Genomic DNA, 23,248 nt, shown 5'->3' on the forward strand with positions numbered 1-23,248 from the left:
AATAGCCACTGAAGGGAAAACTGAAGGAAAGGAAGCAGCACAAACAGTAAAGTAACATCAGAGCATGTCTGGCTTCTTTAGAAGAGATTAGTACAGATTGAAATAGCTGTCAGGTACCACTTTACACTAATTAGACGATCAAACATGAAAAATGATGAAATCCAAATTGACACAGTTGGGAAAGTAGTTTTATATTCATTTCAGTCCTCGTGGAGGACTTTCTGACATTATTTTATGAGCCATAGACATGCCTGGTATTTCTTCTCAGGGAAATTTCTTCTGAAAAAAATAATTCAAAGAAGAGAAAAGTTTACATTTATCATAATGTTTATAGCATCATTTTATATTAAAAATATAAATAGTGAAAATCATAAACTTTCAGACAACTGAAAAACGAGGAAAATACATACAAATTCATCTTCATACATTCTCTTCTGGTTATTTTTCCCTGAAATGGTGTTTTTTACAGTTGAAGTCACAGGCTACATGTAATTTCGTGTATTTAGCAGTGTTATTTACAGCGGTAAAACTGAAAACAACTCAACTTGAAGAACTGAAAACAATTCAGTTGCCCAATAGCAAGAAAATTGCTTATTTTACAGAGTATGACCTTGTTGTAATGTTGTACAGCTATCCCAGGTAATCGCTGGGAAGTTTCTATGGGTACAAGAAACAGCGAAAACAGAAAACTATACAGTGAGAAAAACAAACTAAAATTATACGTACACAATCCTTCCGACCATGTTAGAACAGTGTTTGCATTTGATCCCAAATCAGATGAGACCATAGAGAAATACTAGTAAACGTGTGTTTAGGTGAAAATACTATGGATGTGATTTTTGGGGTGGGGGTAGGAGGGGCTAAAGGATTTTTTTCCTGATTGATGATAAATTCAAAGAGCAGAATTCATAGAACTTGATGATTGTCTAGAAACAGGGCCAAGGATTGAAAGGAGTCAAAGAGGACCTTGTTAGTTTTGTTCTGTAACTATTCGTAAGCTAATGCAATGCTTTGCTCTTCCTGTTATCCCATGTGATCTCCATGTAAGAGATGCCCAGAGGGAGTGAGCTCCTCCACTTGGCTGCGTGTTTTCCCTCTTTGTAAAGGAGGATGTCGTAGGCCCTGAGGAAGGGCTATTGAATCAATCACATGATTGAGTCAACGGTGATGTGTTGAATACCCTCTGTGTGGTGAATCACGTCTAGTTCCTACCCTTGTGAGTGTGTGCGTGTGGTCATCACAACTTTTAGGAGTACAGCTTTGTTGCTTGGCAGTTAGTACATGGGGTAGAGTGGAAAAAATGAGACCAGAGTTCCGTTTCTGGCTTTGCCTTGGTAAACTGCCTACCTGGCCTTGTTAAATGTCTGGTACTTACTGTTAGTCACTTTCCTCATCTGTAAAACTGAGCTAAAACAGTGTGATACTTAAAATAGATTTGTTATGAGAATGCGTTTAGTAAGAAAAAGCGACGCAGTGTGAAAAAGTACTATAATTTTATTACTTGGCTTATTATAAACAAAATAATTTAGAAGAAAATGGTAATGATGCTTGGCACTTAGTAGATGCTCAGTAAAGATTTGTGGAAGGAAAGAAAGATATACAGATCCAGAGAATCAGACTGAAGGTCACAGTGTCAGCTTTGCTTAACTTCAGGTTGGCTAGCATTCTATATTATTTTCAGAAATTCAAATTCAACGTATGTGAGTCACCCCCTGTAGTAAGACCTGGAGCAGGGCTCTGGGTGATGCAAAGACCAGTCATCCGTCAGTACGGCAGTGTCGCAGGGCTTCCAGTGCAGTCGGGGGTTGAGACTATGAAGTAAAAATTGGAAATCTCTGGTGAGAGTTGAGGGAAAACAGGGAGGCAGTTCAAGGGAGGGCCGTCACTTCTGAAGGAGGGGAGCCTGGGGGAGGGCCTCAAAGGGGAGTGTTTAATCAAGCTGAGTCTAACGGCCAAGTAGTACTGAGGATGCTGAGAAGGAGAGGAGGGACACTGTTAGAGGGAGAGTGGATTTGAGCAGGAAATAGTCACATTTTTTGTCTGTTACCCGAAGAAATTAATTTAGGAGGATTTTAATATTTTTTACAGCCCCCTCCAGCCCAGTCGATGGTGCAAGCGTTGGAGTTACTCTATGCTCTGGGAGGTACGCCTGTCTCTTACTGTGTGTTTATTACTGTGTGATGTTAGTTGTACTCACTCTAGGGCTGTTAGTGTCTTTAGGAATGGGATTGGTTCTCCCATATATGTAAGCCTCTTAATAACACTTGAGCTTTATTAAAATAAGAAGGTGGGACCATAATTAGATTAATAGTACATGAAGTCCAATTATGACAATGAGTTTTTAAAGTATGTCGGTACATCAAAAGCTATGAATAACCGTCACCAGGCCACACTCCTAACAGACATCCAGAAGATTCCCTACCGTGTCTCAGATGTTACCTCCCTAGACCTTTTTCTCCCTCCTTCCACCCCATCCTGAAATCTGTGGCTCAGTGTTCTCCACCTCACTCCCCTCCGTTCTGTTCCTGGACTTCCCTGTGCAGAGTGAGTAGATTACCAGCCTGTGGTGTTGCTTGGGCAAGGAAACACTATGTTATGGAGGAACCTCTGTTCTCTTGTTTGAAAATGTGGTATTTACCTTAAGATTCAGAATATCGTAGCCTGAATTCACCTCTTCAGGAAGTATTGGTCTTTTCTGTGAATGTTGCCTGAAGAGAATATAATATCCAGTTTGATATTAAATTTTAGTGAAGTTTTGTCCTTTGAGATTCCTTTTTTTTTTTACTATCTTTATTGAGGTATAATTCATATACCATATAATTTACCCGTTTAAAATGTCAATTCACTGGTTTTTAGTATATTCACAGAGTTGTGCAGTCATCACCATAAGTTTAGAACATTCAGAACATTTTCATCAACCAAAAAAGAAACCCCATGCTCATTAGCACTCACTTCTCATTTCTTCTCCCCTCCTCCCAGCCCTAGGCAACTGCTAATCTACTGCACATCCCTACAGATGTGCCTATTCTGAACATTGCGTACAAATGGAATCGTAATAATGTGTGGTCATCTGTGAGGGGCTTCTTTCATTCAGCATGATGTTTTCAAGATTCATCTATGTTGTAGCACATATTGATACATTATTTTTTTATTGCTGAATAATACTCCATTGTATATGGCTATATCACATATTCTTATCCATTTATCAGTTGATGGACATGTGGATTGTTTCCCCTTTTTGGCCATTATAAATAATGCTGCTATAAACCTTCACGTACAAGTTTTTGGTGGACATTCCCACCAGCAGTGTATGAGGGTTTCAGTTCTTCCACGTAATAGCAAGCTGCCAACGCTTGTTATCATCTGTCTTTTGTATTATAGCCGTCCTAGTGGATGTGAAGTGACATCTTGTGGTTTTGATTTGTAGTTCCCTAATGACCAGTAATGTTGAGCACCGTTTCACATGCTTAGTGGCCATTTGTATATCATCTTTGGAGAAATGTCTATTCAAATCCTTTGCCCATTTTTACGTGGGATATTGTCTTTTTGTTACTGAGTTGGAGGAGTTCTTTATGTATTCTGGGTACAAGTTTCTTATCAGATCTGTGATTTGTAAATATTTCTCCCTTTCTGTGGTTTGGCTTGATGGTATTGTTTGTAGTATAAAAGCTTTAAGTTTTTACACAGTTCAATTTCTTCATTTTTCCTTTTGTTGCTTGTGCTTTTGGTGTCTTTTCTGAGAAACGATTGCCTAACCCACGGGCATGAAGATCTCTCCTACGTTTTCCTTGCAGAGTTTTTATAGTTTTAGCTCTTAACATTTAGCAGGTCTGTGATCCATTCTGAGTTAATTTTTTTGTGTGGGATGAGGTGGGGGTCCATCTTCATTCATTATATTTATGCTACTTCCTGTGAAGGAGTAGCCACTTACTGATTCAGAAGATCTTCAGTGATTTAGAAGGCCTTTAGGTGGGTCTGCATCAGAGTGTGTACGTGCTGGAATAGGTTTTCATCCCCTGGTCTCAAGCGTGTAATAGGAACCTGGAATCAAGGTTTCCTTGGATAATCTGTTATAAGGAAGGATGAGAGAATATTGACTACATAGAAGTTTTTTATTTGGACTGATTTTCTTCCAATCAAACAGAATGAAACTTAAAACATTTTCTATTTCTTCACTGCCCTAAATTAGCTGGAAAAGGCAGAGGGAAATACTCAATTTAGTGTCAAGCTGAGTTATCACCTTTGAAGAGGTTATATGGGAACAGAAGAGAAAGGACCTTTTCTCACTCACTCTGAGCTCTGCAGCATTTATTTTACTGCGACATCATGGGAATAGTCTGGACAACAGTAAAACAGTGGCCTCCATTTTGGGCATCCAATCCCTGGATGTTGGCCAGTGGTGAAGAGACGAGAAGGGATGAGGGAATTGAAGGAGTTCAGTAAACTGCCCAGGAGGCAGCTGGATAAACAGCTCTGGGGTTTGCACCAAAGAGATCTGGGCAGGTATTTAGATTCGTAGTCATTGTAATTGCTCACATAGTATGAGAAGAACAGAGGGCCCGGGATGCCGTCCTGGGACATCTGTGGCCTGTAAGAGACTGGACCTGGCAGAGGATCCAGAGGTGACTAACAGCAGCAGGAGAGGGGGGGGGAGAAGCAGGAGAATGGGGGTCATGGAAGCTGGGGAAGAATGTTTCCCAGGAGCTGTGGTCTGCAGAGTCAGAGCTGCTGGAGAGCCTAGGAAAGTGCCCTTTGTATTTGGCACCATCTAGTTGTCGGGCCTTTGGAAAGAGCAGTCTCTGGGGAGTAGTAGGACCAGGAGTGAGGCTGCAGTGGGTGAGGAGAGTGTGGGAGCTCGAGGAGGCGGCAGGGCCATTTCCTTATAATTAAGTCCTCGAATAGGAGCCATTAGAAGTATCAGTTTTGAAAAACTGAGCTCAGAGGAGGTCTTTTCTTCCTTTAATGTAACAGCACTGTGGTGTCAGATTGAGTTTGGTAGTGCATGATTCATCTTTTGGATGCCTTTTTTTTAGCATACGTCATCTTTTATTCTCTCAACAACGGTGCATCTTCCAACACAGTGGTACACGCCTTCTGATTGTTGTCGTTGTTGTTTGGCAGGTCTGGACAAAGACTGTCGCCTAACCGAACCTCTTGGCATGAGAATAGCAGAGTTTCCTTTGAATCCCATGTTTGCAAAAATGCTGCTTGAATCAGGTGGGTGGAGACCAAGAGCGCTCATTGATTTTCTTGTGTCACAGAAGTTATTTCTCTAAATTCTGTGCACCCTGGGGAAGAGGACACAATATATTTAGAGTAGTGAAGGAGCTTTCACCTAAAGCTGTCTGGTTTGGGGCATGGTGCTAACTTGCGATTCAATGTCAGTCATCATTAATTCAGTAAACACTTTTGTTTGTTTCCTCTGGGCCTAGTACTGAGATAGATAGATAGATAGATAGATAGATAGATAGATATATTTAAAAGCAGAAGCTTTTTTTTATTGTGGTAAAAAAATACATAACATTTACCATTTTAAACTATTTTTAAGTCTTCGGTTCTGTGGCATTAAGTACATTCACATTGTTGTTCAACCATCACCACCCTCCGTCTCCAGAACTTTTTCATCTTTCCAAAATGAAACGGTGCCCATTAACCACTGAGTCTCCATCTCTCCTCCCCCAGCCCCTGCAGCCACCATTCCACTGTCTGACTCTGAATTTGATGACTCTAGGAACCCGTATAAGTAGAATCATACAGTATTTGTCCTTTTGTGACTGACTTGTTTCACTTGCTATAATGTCTTCCAGATTCATCCCCGTTGTAGCGTGTGTCAGAATTTCCTTCCTTTTATGGACCTTGAGGGAATTATGTTAAGTGAAATAAGCCAGCTAGAGAAGGATAATCTGTGTATGACTCCACTCATGTGAGGAATTTAAAATTATGGACTAAGAACAGTTTAGTGGATACCAGGGGAAAGGTGGGGTGGGGGGTGGGCACAAAGGGTGAAGTGGTGCACCTACAACATGACTGACAAACATTAATGTACGACTGAAATTTCACAAGATTGTAACCTATCATTAACTCAATAAAAAAAAAAAGAATTTCCTTCCTTTTGAGGCTGAATAATACTCTGTTGTATGCAGAGACCACGTTTTGTTTATCCGTTGTTTATCTGTTGATGGATACTTAGGGAGTTTCTACCGTTTGGCTATATGAATAATGCTGCTGTGAACGTGGGTGCACAAATGTTGTTCAAATCACTGTTTTCACTTCTTTTGGGTGTTTACTTAGAGTCCAATGGCTGGATCATCTGATAATTCTATGTTTAATTTTTTGAGAACTCACCATACCATTTTCTACAGTGGCTACACCATTTTGTATTCCCACCACCAGTGCACAAGGTCCCAACTTCTCTGGCACCTTCAGATTTTTGTGAGCATATGAATTAAGGGATAAAAGTGTATAACATGGAGATCTTTTCATACTTTGACATCAAAATCATCCAGAGAGTATAGTTTGTGTCCCTCCACCCAGGAAAGGAAATACTAATGTTTTTCCTTTTGTCTAACTTTTCCATTCACTGGCAATCTACAAAGCTGTATTTCAGACTAAGCCGGTGCAAGTTAGCTATAATTGTGTTTTGGAACAACCAAATGGCCCTAGGCTTACACTGAGCAACAGGCCTCTAAGTTTGGGACTGGGAGAGTCCATCGTTCCTGAGGCAGGGAGCTGGGGTGAGGTAGGACGGGCAGTACGTCCGCCCTGCCTGTCTCGTGCCCCGAGCGATGATGGCTGCAGACGCTGTTCCCAGGTGTGTCCGCAGCAGCCCGCGGAGTTCTTTCTTGTTCTAGTTATGCCTCGGGCTCGCCTGTTGAGATGAGCCCTGTTGAGAGGGAGGCCACCTTACAAGGGTCCAGGAGCAGAGAAACAGCAGAAGGGACACAATCACGAGTTCCCTGCCCGCTTACCTTCCTGGGCTTTCCACCAGGACTCTGAGTGTCCGCATGAGAGGAGGGAGCCGGTGTGGAGCTGACCCGCCCTTAGTGGCGGGGCCAGACTGGCACACAGCCAGAGTCCGTCGGTTGCTGCAGCTGCAAGGGGAATAGCAGCTCCTTTCTAGGGGTCCTGCCGGGTCTCCATGTATCTGCGCCATGGATGGGACTTTCCATTTGCCAGGGGCAAGTGTTATATGTTACAGCCTTTACACATCAAACTAAAGTAAGTATACGGTCTTAGTTTACAGTAGTTTATGGTACAAGGAGAATGTCGAAGGTGTCTGTCACTTCTCATTGACATGTTGTGTTTGAAATCGAACATGCTTTTTGTTTTGTAGGAAATTTTGGCTGTTCTCAGGAAATTCTAAGCATCGCAGCCATGATGCAGATCCAGAATATCTTTGTGGTCCCCTCAAACCAGAAGTCTCAGGCAGTAAGTCCAGCTTTCTCCCCAAGCTGTCATACAAGTCTCTCTCACTTTGGGCTTTCCTTCTTCAAACTGCACAGGGACTGCTGACCACAGAGCCGTGCAGATCATATCAGCTTACATTTCGAGTGTTTGCCGTGAGCCTGACGTCCTGCCATATATTTTATGAGCAGCATTTCATTTTATCTTCACCATAAACCTGGAAGATACATACTATTATTTTTAGAGATGGAGGCACAGAGAGGTTAGTTAACTCATTCGTGGTTGCACAGCCATAGTGGAGTTGGCTTTCACAGTCCAGAGCCCTAAATCTTAACCATTGCCCTACTGACTTTCCCGTAGGGGAGATTGTCCTTCAGGCCACCCTGGGAGCAACCTGGGTGGGCACAGTAGTGGTGTAAGCACGACTAGTGCTTGTGCGATGCCCAAGCACACACAGCAGGGCTGCTGGTGGTGGTGTTGGAGGGGAAGTTTCCAAGCCAATTTCTTTTTTCTGTGAGGAAGATTGGCCCTGAGCTAAACATCAATGCCACTATTCCTCCACTTTGCATGTGGGACGCTGCCACAGCATGGTTCGACGAACGGTATGTAGGTCTGTGCCTGGGATCCAAACCTGCTAACCCTGGGCCACCAAAGTGGAGTGTGTGAACCCAACCACTAAACCACCGGGTCGGGCTCTCCAAATTGATGACAAGGCCCTGCCTAAGGCCCAGGTATCAGTGATGATTGAAAGAGTGAATGCTGGGAATACCGTGAAGGAAAAGTTAGGCTGTTGACAAGCACATGGAGATGAGGCTCAGTGAGAGAGGCAGGTCGGGGATGAGTCCTCAGCCGGTTCCTGCCGGAGGGTCAGAGAAGCAGCAGCCTCGCACACCGAGGGGCTGGATCTGCATGTGTGGCAGGGGGAAGAGAAACTTTCTTATGGCTTGTTGTCTTCCTTGACAATTGTATAATTATAGGTCACATAGTTTTCCTGCCTCTGTGCCTGGGTGGTTATGTCCATTTTCTCCATTTTTGTTTGTTTGCTTGCTTTTCTTTTTTCTTTTTTTGATGAGAAAGATTGGCCCTGAGCTAACATCTGTTGCCAGTCTTCCTCTTTTTGCTTGAGGAAGATTGTCCCTGAGCTAACATGTGTGCCAGCTTTCCTCTGTTTTGTATGTGGGATCCTGCCACAGCATGGCTTGAGGAGTGGTATGCAGGTCTGCACCCAGGATCTGAGCTTGTAAACCCCAAGCCGCTGAAGCGGAGTGTGCAAACTCAGTCACTATGCCACCGGGCCGGCCTCTGTTTGCTTTTCTATTAGCCTTTTTAACAATCCTCCCTCAGGACGGGCAAGCTCATTTTCAAGATGCAGAAACTGAAGTTCTGACCGCTCTTTCTAAAATTGCAACATATCTCCTCTCCTTCCGTCCCCATCCCTGCTTCGTTTTTCTCCTCCAGCACTTCTTCCCACCTGATATGGTATATATTTTACTTCTTTGTCTTGTTTGTTGTTTCTCCCACCACTGTTTTATTCACCGTTCTATCCCACATGCATTGAACAGTGCCAACCTATCGTGGATGCTCATTGTCTGTTATTGAATGAATGGGAGGAAGGAAGGAAGATTAATTATGTGGTATTTGATGCAAGGAAAAAATTCTGAAGTTAGTAAGTATATTTGTGTGCTTGTGCGTATACTCTGTATGCTGCTCCTTTAACCCATGGGAGCAGACGGCGTTGCCCAGGAGCTTACGGGAAGAAACATTCAGGCATGGGTCTGCAAGAATTGTAGCCTGGGAATACGGAGTGTCTGCCATGCGCCAGGCAGCTGGCCGCCAGTCTTCCTGGAGCTGACATTCTCTTGGGGGCTGGGAGGAGTTCTTCTGAAAGGGATGATATTGACTGCCTAGAAGAGGAGAGAGATAAGAACACCAACCTTTATCTAATACCTGTGCCAGGTGCTTTACAGTGAAGTATCTTCATCCCACGGCCATCTTGATAGGTTTAGTATCTTGATTTTACAGACAAGGAAACTGAGGCCAAGAAAGGTTCAGTACCCAATCTGAGGTCTTTCAGGTAATGGCAGAGCTAGAATGGTGCAAACCACATCTTTCTGACTCTACAGGCCATGAGCTATTCATCGTGTGCAAGAGGCTCACAGGTGTCAGCTTCTAAACGTCGCTTTGTTCTTTCCAGATTCGAGTGCACCGAAAATTTGCTGTGGAGGAGGGTGATCATCTCACTATGCTCAACGTGTACGAAGCATTTATCAAAGTAAGACAGCACCCACTGCAAAGGCCCCTCCACACACCCGCACTCTCGACGCGAAAGTTCAGTTTATGAAGGAATGGCCAAGAGGCCTCTTTATTTCCTATTGGACTTATTGCCAGTATTTCTAATCCGTGGGTTGGGCCCCCTGCCTGAGTTTGTGGTGCACTTTCGCCCGGAAGGAGACAGGAGTCGTTTCTTGGTTCTCCCTGCCTAGAGATGCGGCCCACCAGCAGCAGGCCAGTGGTTGGTCTCCTCGCTCTGTCTCGTGCCAACCCAGTGTTGCTGGACAACACTGTCCAACATTTGAATAGGAAGTTCTGTTATATTTTCTGTGAGTAAACAAGGCTGAGAGTAACTCGTAGTCTTGAGGTGAATCTTCAAAGCTGTTAATATGAGTTGGAGGCTGCACATAACCGCTGCTCCTCCAGCTGCCAGACAAGCCATGAGAAGACGCTTAGCGAGGATCCATATATATTCACCCTACCCATATTTAGCCATAGGTAACGTTAAATTTTTTTTTTCCTGAGGAAGATTCGCCCTGAGCCAACATCTGTTGCCAATATTCTTCTTTTTATTTTAATATGAGCCACCACTACAGCATGGCCACTGACAGACGAGTGGTATGGTTCTGCGCCTGAGAACTGAACCTGGGCTGCCAAAGCAGAGCATGCTGAACTTTGACCACTAGGCTGGCCCAATTTTTGTTGTTCTTAGTATTCCATAAAACTAAGCAAATAATACAGCTTGAAGTTCTCACTAAAAACTGCTAAAAAGAGAGATCTAAAGATGATGAAAACTGTGAAAGGAGAAACTTCTCACAGAGAGGAGATGGTGTGAGGGGGAGATCAGACGTTTCAGGGTTCAGTGTCTTGCATTCATTTCTTAAATTCTTTCTTAGAAGAGGAGAAATCCTAAACTTTTGCTTTGCTGGAGATGTGCAGGAGATTATTCAGTTGATGAACAGTTTTCAGTAAAACCTGATCTCTTCTTGAGATTATTAATTAGGGTTTAAATCGGTTCAGGTTCCTTTGTAGAAGCACAGTGCCCCATCTCCAGTCTGCGGCTTCCTCTGCTCCTAGAACGCGGGTCCAGGTCTACGCTGTGTTAGTCTGTACTTGCCTTCTTGGAAAACCCTCTGTGACCGACACTTTCTTATTTAAAACACTTTCCTCCCTGGCTTGGAACATAATTTCAGAGGTACATTCCCGCAGCAATAATTTAGTCTAAGACATAATGGTCATACTTAAGAATATAGAACAAAATTAAACACTGTTGATAGAAAAATCGTACTTTGGGAATAAATAATAGTAATTTGCAAATTATTTCTAAATTGGCAAGTGTCGTATTCCTTGCCTGTAGTCTAATAAAGTGATAAACTCAAGGCCACTGATGAAAGAAAGTCGATTTACAAAGAATGGCAGGGAATGGTTCTTTCTGACAGTTTGCTGCTTGCAGATAGTTAACAGTGAAATCAACTCAGCTCGTCATTAAGTTCTCATTTGCCTTTTAGAGCAGAGAGTGAGACCAAAGAGCGGTCAGATAGTGAGCATGGTTGTCACATCTGTTCAGAGAGATGGGGCAAAAAAGGGCCAGTTACCGTCTGAAGATCTTGTCCCGTTGACTAAGCAAATGGTGGAAGAGAAAATAATGATCTTCACAAGACAGCCTTAGTCGAGAACATTGCTGTGTTTGTCTCACTCTCCCTCTCTGGATTGTTCTGCAGCACAATAAGAATTCTCAGTGGTGTCAGGAACATTTCCTGAATTACAAGGGTCTTGTCAGAGCTGTGACAGTGAGAGAACAACTGAAAAAGCTTCTTGTCAAGTTCCAAGTGCCCAAGACATCTAGTGAAGGTGAGAGTAAACTGCCACGTCGGGTGGCATCCCTTTCTTTTCTCTGTTTCATTGCATTCTTGAAAGTTCTCATGTGGGGCCGGCACGAGACAGCACAGTGGACTCTGCCTACTCTGGGCTCACGTTTTGAGTTGCCTGTGTCAATGAAAAGCTGCATGTAAAAGTAGCATATTTTCCCAAAGAGGTCCATTTTTTTTTCTTTTCTTTTTTTTTAAAAGATTTTATTTTTCTTTTTTCTCCCCAAACCCCCCTGGTACATAGTTGTGCATTTTTAGTTGTAGGTCCCTCTAGTTGTGGCATGTGGGACGCCGCCTCAGCATGGCTTGATGAGCGGTGCCATGTCCACACTCAGGATCTGAACTGGAGAAACCCTGGATTGCCGAAGTGGAGCACGCGAACTTAACACTCAGCCACGGGGCTGGCCCCTCCATTTTCATTTCTGAGGGCTATTCTTACTAAAAAAGTTTGATAAGCCCTGATAACATCTAAGAATCGTTAACGTTCACATCATTGCACCTTATGTAGTTAATTTTCCCATGTAGGCTTTGCAGGAAAAATTACTTTGATGTGGACAATACTTATGGCTATCACGTATAAATTACATGGTAGTTTCAGATATAGTCTGTGTGTTGAGCCTAGGCAGTCGCTGGAGTAGACAGTGCTGTGGAAGACTGAGTCTCTCGCCTCCAGCAGTGACGGTGCCTACCATTAGTTGCAGACACACTAGGTGCACCGTGGCAGGGGTTCTACAAATATTTTCTCCATCTCCCACTCTATGAGGTGTCAGTGATGTTATCTTTATTTCACGGATGAATCAAAAGTCCTGGGGAGAAGTCAAATTTGGGTCAGGACGGCATGGCTGGTGTTCAGCAGAGCCAGATCTGTGTGACTTAGCACCCACACTTTGGAGGAAGTGACCATCTGCTCATGCATTCGGCAGTTGTGTTTTGAATACCTACTATGTGCCAGGCACTCTGCCACACTCAGCACCGCTAGTACTTGCTAACATTTCTTAAGTGCCCATCACAGGCCAGGCAGTGTTCCGAGTGTTTTCATATGATAATTCATTTAATGCTCACAACAATCCAGTGAAATACATGCTGCTGTCTCCATTTTATAGATGAGGGAAATGGTCTGAGGCAAAGAGTACCTTGCTGAAGGTCACACAGTGAGTGTATAGTGGAGTCAGAACTCGAACTCAGGCAGTTTTATTCCAGAGCCTTATTTTGCCATTATACTAAGAGCAAGTGACTACAAAAAGATGAAGATGTGGTTCTTACTCCCAGGAAACAGTGGAGTGAAGGCAGAGATTCACACAGACAGACAAACTACTACATGTAAGATGATCTGTTCTCTTAGGAGTTAAACAAGTAGACACTTGTGTAGTTGTGGCAGACAGCAATGGCAGATGTCACAGGAACGCGGGGAAGAAGGGATGCAGTGGTCCTGGCCTGGGAGGTCTCACGGCGGGCTTGAGTGGTGGCAGAAACCCAGGCAAACATTGGAGGACTGGCTCATTAGAAAACAGTGGCAGAGGGCACGCGAGGCAGCAGGGACCTAGAGACGAGTGCTTGCAGTGAGGAGCATATTAGATGCTCAGAGAATATTGATGAATGAATAAGCTCACAAGAGAGGGAAGAGTCAAAAACTGGGTGATTGGGTAGAGTTGGTGTCATTGATAGAAACAGGAAGCTTACAAGGGCAGCTAATTAGGGAGAAGCTGATTGAGTGCCTGTCACCCAGCAGATAGATGACAGCCATGCTTCTGCATCTGTGTTTCTTAACCTGTTTTTCATTATCAGCCTCTCTCCCAGGAGAAAAATTACATAAATTTAAATTCTTCCTAACGAGAGAAATGAAATACTAAGGAATAAGAGTTTACAAGGTAGGGTTGAGTTTTGGAGGGCCACAGCCATTGTAATATCTAAGATTTCGCCCCTACTCCGCCCCCAAGAGCAAATTCTCCCCACTTTGGAAGTGATGTCACCCTGGTAAGAATGCATGTTCTACATGGAAATTTCTTTCGGACAGTTGGAGAAAAGGGACTGAATCTTGAATCAGATCCTGGTTAAAAGTGTAGACTTGAGGTTTGTGCTTAGCAAGTAGCAAAACTTTGTGCTTAGCAATAATAGAAAAAATCATAGAAACAGTAAATTACATGCAAATTTAAAACTTGTAGATGTTAAAGAAAAAAAGCAAATAGTGAAAAATATTCTCAGCAGACGTAAGAGATGAAAATTTAACACTTTCCTATGGAATGAGTTCATTTAATGTATGAAGAAAAACACTAGTTTCTAAGTTCATAAATGGGCAAAGGAATGGAACAGAAAATTCACAAGAGGAGAAATACAGATAGTAATCAAATAAATGTACAATAAGAGAAGGGGCACCTTTGTGCCAAAGCATTGCTGGTAAGAATGCAGCGAAACTGACTTTCTCATACATTGTTGATGACTTTGTAAATTATACCACCTTTTGGGAACTTATTTGCCAACATACTATATTTCATTAGATCTAAGATGCCATCATTTGTAAGACACTCCATTATTTTGTGTACCGCTAAGAAAGAAAAAATGCTGCCAATTATAATTATAAAATGCTGTCCTGATTTCATTGAGTTAAAGTGTAAAAAAAGAATGAGTCTTAGAATTGATGAAATGTGGTACGTCCTTAGCCATATAAATGACATTATCCTTTTGCACAGTGATTTGGAATGTATTCTATGGAAATCGTCTAATAAATGGGAAGGCTTTATCCTTGGAAAATGTTTACTGTAGCAACATAGACCAATTGAAATGGAACATTTGAAAATTTTGAAGAATTACACACTGTAGCTATTACCACAGAAATAATGTTGCAGCATTAGTGTCCGGTTTGTGTCTTACGGAAAGAACATCATTCCCACAAGGTGCTCGCCTAAAATGGAGTTCCTGGGTCACTGTCCAGTCTATGGAATGCTCTCTTAGCTTCTGGTTCCCAGCCTTGGCCTGGTCATCTGTGGCCCAAGGGGGTTTGGGGATCCCAAGTTAAAGGAACATGCAGCATGTTCCCTCCAGCAGCCATTGTGGGAGGGTGGGACCTCCATAGATGGTGCCAGGGCAGGCATCCAGCCCTGGGATGCACTGGTGCTGATTCAGGAAACGGTTTCGATGTGGCTCGAGGCAGCCTGGGGCTGGGCCTCACAGCACGAGCTCCGGTGGGGCCTGAGCACGCAGAGCATGGGGCAGCCAAGGGTCTCACCCATCACTCTGTTTACTCCCTTGTGTAGGTGATCCAGACCCGGTTCTGAGGTGCATTGTTTCGGGATTCTTTGCAAATGCCGCAAGGTTTCATTCTACTGGAGCTTATAGGTAACATGATACTTGTGAAGTCATTTGTTGAAGGAGAAATCTTAAAAATGGTCCAAACCCCATAGAAGGCTGATGTGCAGGGAAAGGAGAGAAATGAAATTAAATAATTTTTCTTTATTTGTATGATGCCTCCTTCCAAAGGTGAGTTGAGGTTAGCTATACAGCTTTAAGCAAAATATCTTTTTTTTTTGAGGAAGATTAGCCCTGAGCTAACATCTGCTGCCAATCCTCTTTTTGCTGAGGAAGACTGGCCCTGAGCTAACATCCATGCCCATCTCCCTCTACTTTATATGTGGGATGCCTGCCACAGCATGGCTTGCCAAGCAGTGCATTGATCCACACCCGGGTTCCGAACCGGCGAACCCTGGGCCGCCAAAGTGGAACATGCGAAGTTAACCGCTGTGCCACTGGGCCGGCCCCAGCAAAATATCTTAGCTTTGTGGAAATGATTCTCAAATATTCAGCCTGTCCACATGTTGTAGAAGGATGACAATTACAAGTCTGGAGGCTGGTAATATTTCTGTTCTAATAATAGAATAATAGACCCAGAAGGAACCATTAAAGATGATCTTTCCTAGAGGAGGACAGCTTTTGCCATGGGGTAGTTCATTATATTCTTAGAGACCCGTGGGACTGAAGCCACCACTTACCCTCGTACATTGTGGCCACATTTGGTGTCTTTGGATGTTGGCAAGTGTTTCTTCATGTGCTGGATGTACCTCCCGCTGCAGACTAGCCTGTTTCTTCCAGTTCCATTTTCTAGGCATAGAAAATCCCTGATCAGTGATGCCCTCCTGATAACCTTTAGTATATTCAGATACAGTAGAAGCCTATACGTAGCTTAGCCTTCTTTTCTCCAAACTCAATCCTTCCAGGTCTCTGAATTGTTACTTCTAGTCTCTCTTTTCTGTCTCTCAGCTCCCTCGAGTCTTGTAACTTCTTGGTAGCCTATGTAAAGTGCAGCGACCATAACTGCTCTTTAATAAGGGAACAATCAAAAGGTTTATCACAGCTTTTCTTTGGATTTCCTCTGTGTATTGTTCTGGCACTAGCTTTTTACCCTCAGAAAATATTAGTCCTCTTACCTGGAGGTAAGCGTGATGGCCCTGTCCCGGACACTGGGTTTTGTTAACAAGTTCACAGTGGCATTGAGCTTTTTTGTTTGTTTTTTTGGCAGCGAGGTCTCCTCTGTCTACTATCCTACTAGCTGACTGTTGGAACCTAGGTATAGCACTTTATCTTTATCTCTGGTATGTTCTCTTTGTTACTCCAGGCCAGATAGCGTAGCCTGTCAGTATCATGATTCTGTTCCCCATCGCATGAGCTCTCCCTCCCAACACTGAGCTGTGCATGTTTGAGGCAGCTCTGGAGAGGCCTGTAATCTTCTCCAGCGAGTACTGTGATTTTGTTGTCATTTTGACTGCCCCACTCTTCTCAAGAGTGTTAATTAGAAATTTCTACTAGCATTTAAAAATTCTTTTGCAGTGTCCTCAACAAAAATATAGGCTACATAACAGGCTTCACAGCTAGTCAGGCCCTTTGAGACAAAGTTCACTGTCAGTCAGCTCAGGCCACCTGGTGGACAGCCGGGGCCCTGGGCGCTGGCTTTGTTGCCGAGTCCGGGGAGCTCGTCGTGGCGCTTGAAGCACTGTCCTGACATGCACATCCCTGGTTTGGGCAGTGACATCTTGACCTATTAATGTTCTCATGTGATCTGATCTTACCAACAGTTGTGTCCTCAGTAAATATTTTTTTAATTAAATTGAGTCAAATCCGAGTTGGAATTTGAAATACTGTGTCAGAGAAATGGGTAGTCCAGTATTTTCTTTTTCCCTATCATTATCTCCCCCAGAGTCTTTGTCTTTGGTGTTTAACTTTGTTTAATAGAAAAATGTGTAGAAGTAATCATGTGTATTATTTCTGTCCCTAAGGAAATTGTTCTGAAAGAGAACCTGCAGAAGATAACCCTAAACATTGGCAGAGCAATATATTTCTCAATTGCTTTTCTGAAGGTCCACTTGTTGCTTTTCTTCTCTCCTTTTTTTTGCGTGGTTTACTCTTGACTTCTGGGGAGGCAGTGGAAGAGAGCTCAATAAAGGCACAAGAGAAGATGGAGAGAATAGTTTTCTTCGTGTAAAGTACGATCTGCAGGCATTTTTTGATAACATTAAACAGGTCTGTGGGAAAGTCTTGCTGTCAGTATTTAACATGTACTTCAGACAAAATTTTGTTTTATAAGGACTATCCGTGACGATCATGAACTACACATCCACCCTGCGTCAGTCCTCTATGCCGAGAAGCCGCCTCGCTGGTAAGCCACTCTCCTGCTGCTTAGCCTTGTGACTGAACTGAAGGCAAGGCCTAGCTCTTGGTCCATCTCTGGGCCCCCGTGCCCGAGACAGTGCCTGGAATACAGGTGCCCAGTGCACGTTTGTTGACTTTGTTATACTCAGTTGTCTTTAGAGTTTCTGCTCTATCAAAGAGCTCCTTAAGCGAATGGTGATACTCCTCTACTCACTCGGCTACTCAGCAAGCATTCATTTTTTGCCCTCGGGCTAGAAGTTAAACATTGTATTGGACACAGCTATGCGGAGATAAAGTCAGGCCCCGCTCACAGTCCTAAAGGAGAGAGAGACACAAACAGACTCCAGGACCTTAGGAGAAGGGCTTTGGTAGAGGGGCATATAAAGGGCTGAGGTGGGCGCCTCACGTGCCAGGAAGAGGCAGGGCTGGCTTCATGGAGGAGATGACATAGATGACGTTCGCTCTGGACCAGGGAATAGGAGTTTTCAGGCAGAAAAGGATGCGAAGGAACTAGACTGAGGAAATAGCAGGGGCAAAGCCGGGGGAATGCAAAAGAACCTCACGTCTTTGGGAAAGGGGGAGTCGTTGGTGTGGCTGGCCCAGGGCTACCCAGAGGGTCGTCCGTGACAAGGTGCGAGTCTGTGACACTCCTCCAGAAGGAGGAGGTAAGTACTGAAGCTGAGAATAGGCATTTAGACCTTTTTAGAGAATTTTGATAAGTTTATATCTGTCCAAATTGTCAATGAAAAACTTGGCTTTGTATTTTGCGTGTCTTTTTTTAAAATTTTATTTTTCTAGTAATTCTTTTATATTGTATTTTGCAAAAACATTGATCTACATTGGATTGGAAACTTTAAAACAACGACTGGTTCTTTACCACAGATAGATGGAAAAGCCCCTGGAAAAAAAATATGTGTGGAGAGGGCCAGGGGAGATAATGGTAGATAAAATCAGAGGGCAGAAAGGTCCATCAGAAGACAGTTGGTCCTCTAGCCCAGTGGTTTTGAAAGTGTGCTCCCCAGACTGCCAGCATCAGCATCACCTGGAAACTTGTTAGAAATGTACATCCTTGGGCCAGGCCCAGCCCTGCTGGATCAGAAATTGGGAGCGGGCCAGAAGTCTATTTTAAGAAGCCCTCCAGGTGATTCGGATGGTTGTCGAAGTTGGAGATCTATTTCCCTAGACCAAGGAATTAGACTTTATCCTGTAACCAGCGCAGATCTGGAAGCTTCTTAGCTGGAGAGAGACTTCGTCAGTTCTGGGTTCAGAGTTGTTACCCGATGGCCTTTAGTGTGCAGGGTAAGTTGACGAGGGAAGCCAAACCTTGGTTCTGGATCCTTTTCCAAGGGTTTGCTGACTTTGGGATGACTGAATTTGAGAGTTGCTTAAAAGAAAAAGACTTTTCTTTTTCCTGCTTCATTCCCAAGGGGCCTTGAAGGGCAAAGAAAGAATGGTGGAAATAGTGCCAGTCTTGAGGCAGATCCATAGCATTAAGGTGGTGAAGCCAGTCCCTCCCCCTGCAGCCTCTCTGCAGAGGGACCTGTCTCTGGGTCTGACCTTCATCGGCTGACTCATTCACTGGCTTCAGTGGGTGGACAGTGGCAGTGTGGCTGGTGTGTTTACAGTTACGAGGGAAGCTCCGAATCAGCACCTCAGATAGCTCAGAAACTAATGCCTGTGTCTAGTATATGCACTCCTAAAATCTGGGGATTTGAAGTGGTCTTCTGGGCTCTTTGCTATCTGTTAAACAGCCTCAGGCAAGCCTTTTTTTCCTTTTCTTTTCTTAAATAGAGGTATAATTTATGTACAGTGAAGGAGTATTGACAGCTGTGTACACCCATGTAACCCACACTCCCAATAACATACGGAATGTTTTCATCGCTCTGGAAAGTTCCCTTGTGTCTCTTTCCAATTAGTTCCCCGCCCCTTTCAGAATAAGGCAAGCCTTTGCTTGTACTTTTGCATTTTCTGGTACAATCATTAGGCTCTGTTTAGAGTTCTGTAAGTGCAGACTAAGGATCCAGAAAGTCCTGTGTGGATAACTGAGATATTCTGGAAATCCTGTAAATCGGACACACTGTTACCCACCACTCAGGTCAAGAGGCTTAAGTGAGCAAAGAAATGGCATTTGTTTAGTGTAATGCCCAGTAGACAGGATAGAAACCTGTTAAAGATACAGGGAAAAGACTCACCATCTCTAATTGTTGTGGGTTTTCACTCTCATCATGAGACATAGGAAGTTAGCTCATGTTTCTTTCTTGTTTTAGGGTTATCTACAATGAAGTTATACAAACCTCCAAGTATTATATGAGAGATGTGACTGCTGTTGAATCCGCTTGGCTGTTGGAGCTGGCTCCACACTTTTATCAACAAGGAACGGTAGGAATGAATGGAGCCCGTCCCCCAAAACCACCTGCTACCTGCCTCTTTGTATTTTTAAATACGCATTTATTCTCCAACTTAGTGCCCTAAATTTGTCCCCCCAGTAGTGCATAGGGTGAGAAGGCCATTACCACGTCTTCACACCATTCTGGATAAAGGCATTACCATCTGCTCACAGTGAAGTGCCTTTAAAAATAAATCCCTCCAACTTGTAAGACAAAAAGGAGAATGTATCTTCAGCTCTTCCTCTCTCCCTCTGCTCTTCTAAACCATTTCAGAAGAAATTATATCACGCTTTGGACCATGTTCACAAGGAGTGGCGCAGGTATTCTCTGATGAGGACTGCCTCACAAAGGACATAAACAGGTGTGCAAGCTTAAACCCAGGGTAGTTTAAACAGTGGTGGGTGATGCCGAGCGCCAGCATTATGGTGTCTATACTGCACTTTTCTTCCATGGCTGGCCCACGTGCGGGACGAGCAGGGTGGTGAGCCTGGTAGAGCAGGGTCATGGTTTTGTGTTCTTCACTTTTACAAAAAATGGTCCATTTGTTGGGAAAGAAAAAAAAAAAGGCCGTACATTCTTTTAACAAGATTTTTAATTGAGTGGTGGTTATATTTGGAAGGCTGGCATGAAAATGAGTGAATCAGAGCTCACAAACTTCCTGGCTAAATGCAGCCCATAGACTTACTCTATTTGGTCTGCATTGTGTTTTTATAGATTTTTTTTTTTTAAGGTTTTTATTTTTATTTTTATTTTTTCTCCCCAAAACCCCCCGGTGCATAGTTGTATATTTTTACTTGTGGGTCCTTCTAGTTGTGGCATGTGGGATGCCGCCTCAGCATGGCTTGATGAGCGGTGCCACGTCTGCATCCAGGATGCGGACTGGTGAAACCCTGGGCCACCAAGGTGGAGGGCATGAACTTAACCACTCGGCCACGGGGCCGGCCCCTTCATTGTATTTTTAATTGGGATGTTTAGTGCGATCACATTTAATGTAATTATTGTTAGATTTAAGTCTACCATCTTACTTGTTTTCTATTAGTCTGATTTAGTTTTTGTTCCTTTTTTATTGCCTACTTTTGAATTAATATTTTTTGTATTCCTCATTATCTCTTCTAGCAGCTTTTTTTACTTCTTGTTTTATTTTTTGTGATTGCTCTAAGGGATTATAATATATATTCTTAATTCATCACCATTAACCTTGAGTTAGTATTACACTACTTAGTTTATAATATAAGAAACTTACAACAGTATCTTTCATTTCCCTCATCCCATTCTTTGTACTGTTGTTGTCATCTATTTTATTTCTACATGTTATTGTGTGTACGTTATGTATATGTTAATGTTATTTCTACATATTGTCATATATTTTATTTGGACATCATATTTTATTTCTAGATCTTTTATTTGTAATGTTTTGTCATATTTTATTCCTACATAAGTTGTCATATATTTTGTTTCTACATATTTCTCTATTTTATTTCTACATATATTTTATTTCCACAATTACTGTTGTTATTCTAGTTTTAAATAATTGTCTTTTAAAGAAATTAAGAAACAAGGAAAAAAAGTATTTTATGTCACCCACACATCTATCATTTCTGTCATTCTTCATCCCTTTGGGTAGATCCCACGTTTCTTTTCTCTTTAGCCTGAAGAACTTCCTTCAATATCTTTTAGTGTTTGTCTGCTGGTGAAATATTCTCTCAGCATTCATTTATCTGAAAATATCTTTATTTTATCTTCATTTTTGAGATATTTTTTCTGTATATAGAATTCTGGGTTGAAAAAGTTTTTTTGTTTTTTGTTTTCCTTTTAACACTTTAAAAAGAGTTTATGTCACTGGTTTGAGTTGTTTCTGTGAGAAGCCGGCAGTCATTTTTGTTGTTCCTCTGTATGTAATGTGTGTTTTTTTCTCTGGCTGCTTTTAAGATTTTTTTTCCTTTGTCTTTGGTTTGTCAACACTTTGACCTATAATGTGCTTTTCCTTGTGATTTTCCTGCTTGGGGTTCATTGAGCTTATTGGATCTGTGGGCTGAGGTTTCATTTTATTACATTTGGGAAATTTGGCATAGAAATGCCTTAAAATATTTTTTTTGCTCCAATGTCTCTCTGTCTCCTGGAACTCCAATTACAGATGTGTTAGAGCAATTAATATTGTCTCACTTGTCACTGAGGCTCTGGTCTTTTTTTTTTCTTTACTTCAGTTTTGATAGTTTCTGTTGACCTGTCTTCAAGTTCACTGGTCACTTCTTCTGCAGTGTCCAATCTACTTTTAAGCTCATGCAGAGAATATTTCATTTCAGATCTTGTATTTTCCATTCTAGCGTTTTCATTTGGTTCTTCTTTAATTTTTTATTTCTCTGTTTAGATTCTCCACGTATTCACTCCTTACGTCCATCTTTTTCTTTAGTTCTTTGAACATGTTTATAAGAGCTGTTTTAAAGGGCTTGTCTACTGATTCAGTGTCTCTCTTGTCACTGGTCTAGTCTGTCTTTAGACTGATTTTCCTTCTCGTTGTTGGTCACATTTTTCTACTACTCTTGTCTAGTAATTGTTTGTTGTATGCTGGACAGTATAGATGCCATCTTGTGAAGAGTCTGGATTTTGTTCTTTTCTTTAAAGAATGTTGAGTTTTTTTCTAGTAGACAGTTAATATTGGCAGATCAGTTTAATTCCACCAAAGCTTGATTTTCGTTTTTACTAGGGCAGATCTAGAGTAGCCCTACTCCTAAGACATGGCCTTTTTGATGTTCCAAGTGAGTGCCTAGGATGTTCAGTGAGGTCTTTGCTTTCTGGCTGGTCAGAACTCCAGTGTCTCCACTGTACAAACCTGGAGAACCTCCACATCAGCACACAACTCCCCTGTAGCTGTTCTTTGCCAGCCTTGTCGAATGTTGGCTGCACATGTGCAGCTTAGTATAACAATGCTATAGAAAACAAACACAATAGAAACAAGCAACACTGTTGTCTTCTATTGACTTCCCTGTGCTAACGTTTAGAGACCAGGCAGAGACCCAGGATAAATACAGAGCTCACCTGGAGTGTTTCCTTTTTCTCAAGAATTACAGCCCTGTGCTGTCTGTTGCCCAGTGCCTGAAAACCGTTGCTTCAGATATTCTGTGCAGTTTTATCATTGCTTACCACACAAAGGGAAGTCCAAAACCTGTTACTGCATCAGGACTGAAACCAGACTGCAGTGTTTTCAAACCAAAGTTTGGATTGATTGGTACATTTAAAAATTGAAAGATTTCACATTGAATATGGACTTCAGTTTTCTCTTGAAAGAAACGTTGACTCTGCTGACACTGGGCCTGAGTTACTGCTTGGCAGCAGTCGATGGGCAGAGGCGTGGCTGCCTGCTGTGAGTGGCACCCTCCAGGCACCACAGTCCTGCTTCACTTGTTTGTTTCCCTTGCTTGACTCTGAGAAACATTTGAGTTGTGACCCTGTAAGTGGAAGGATCTTCTCATCCCTCCCCTTCCTGCAATGTCAAAGGAAATTGCCCTTTTTAAATCTTCTTATAGTATTTAAATCTTATCCCATCAAACAAAAAAGATTTCAAATCTATATAGTTCTTCACACATCCTCATACAGATATTTCAGCCAGAAACCGGATCAACTGCAGGGACTGAAAAAAATGCAGAGTGTGTTGTCTTTACTGTATTGGGCTGATAAGAATAA

The 23,248-nt window shown here is 42.6% G+C and overlaps 1 protein-coding gene across 9 annotated transcripts in view; it reads left to right on the forward strand.

The window, feature by feature from the left end:
* The window catches only part of DHX35 (DEAH-box helicase 35), a 67,680-nt gene that overhangs the window by 41,082 nt on the left and 3,350 nt on the right, over positions 1–23,248 (forward strand). For 2 of the 9 annotated variants that reach the window (XM_023626561.2, XM_070247844.1), the window contains 9 exons: positions 2,089–2,143; positions 5,122–5,217; positions 7,334–7,428; positions 9,599–9,676; positions 11,397–11,526; positions 14,795–14,876; positions 17,116–17,187; positions 19,448–19,559; positions 19,841–19,928. In XM_023626561.2, coding sequence (XP_023482329.1) covers positions 2,089–2,143; positions 5,122–5,217; positions 7,334–7,428; positions 9,599–9,676; positions 11,397–11,526; positions 14,795–14,876; positions 17,116–17,187; positions 19,448–19,559; positions 19,841–19,924 — 804 coding nt within the window. In that variant the 3' untranslated portion in view covers positions 19,925–19,928. Of the gene's footprint in view, positions 1–2,088; positions 2,144–5,121; positions 5,218–7,333; positions 7,429–9,598; positions 9,677–11,396; positions 11,527–14,794; positions 14,877–16,807; positions 17,188–19,447; positions 19,560–19,840; positions 19,929–23,248 lie in introns of all 9 variants that reach the window. The other 7 variants (XM_023626562.2, XM_070247845.1, XR_011431059.1 and 4 more) reach the window with 6 other exon arrangements.

The sequence above is a fragment of the Equus caballus genome, chromosome 22, assembly GCF_041296265.1.
Source record: "Equus caballus isolate H_3958 breed thoroughbred chromosome 22, TB-T2T, whole genome shotgun sequence".
NCBI lineage: Eukaryota > Metazoa > Chordata > Mammalia > Perissodactyla > Equidae > Equus > Equus caballus.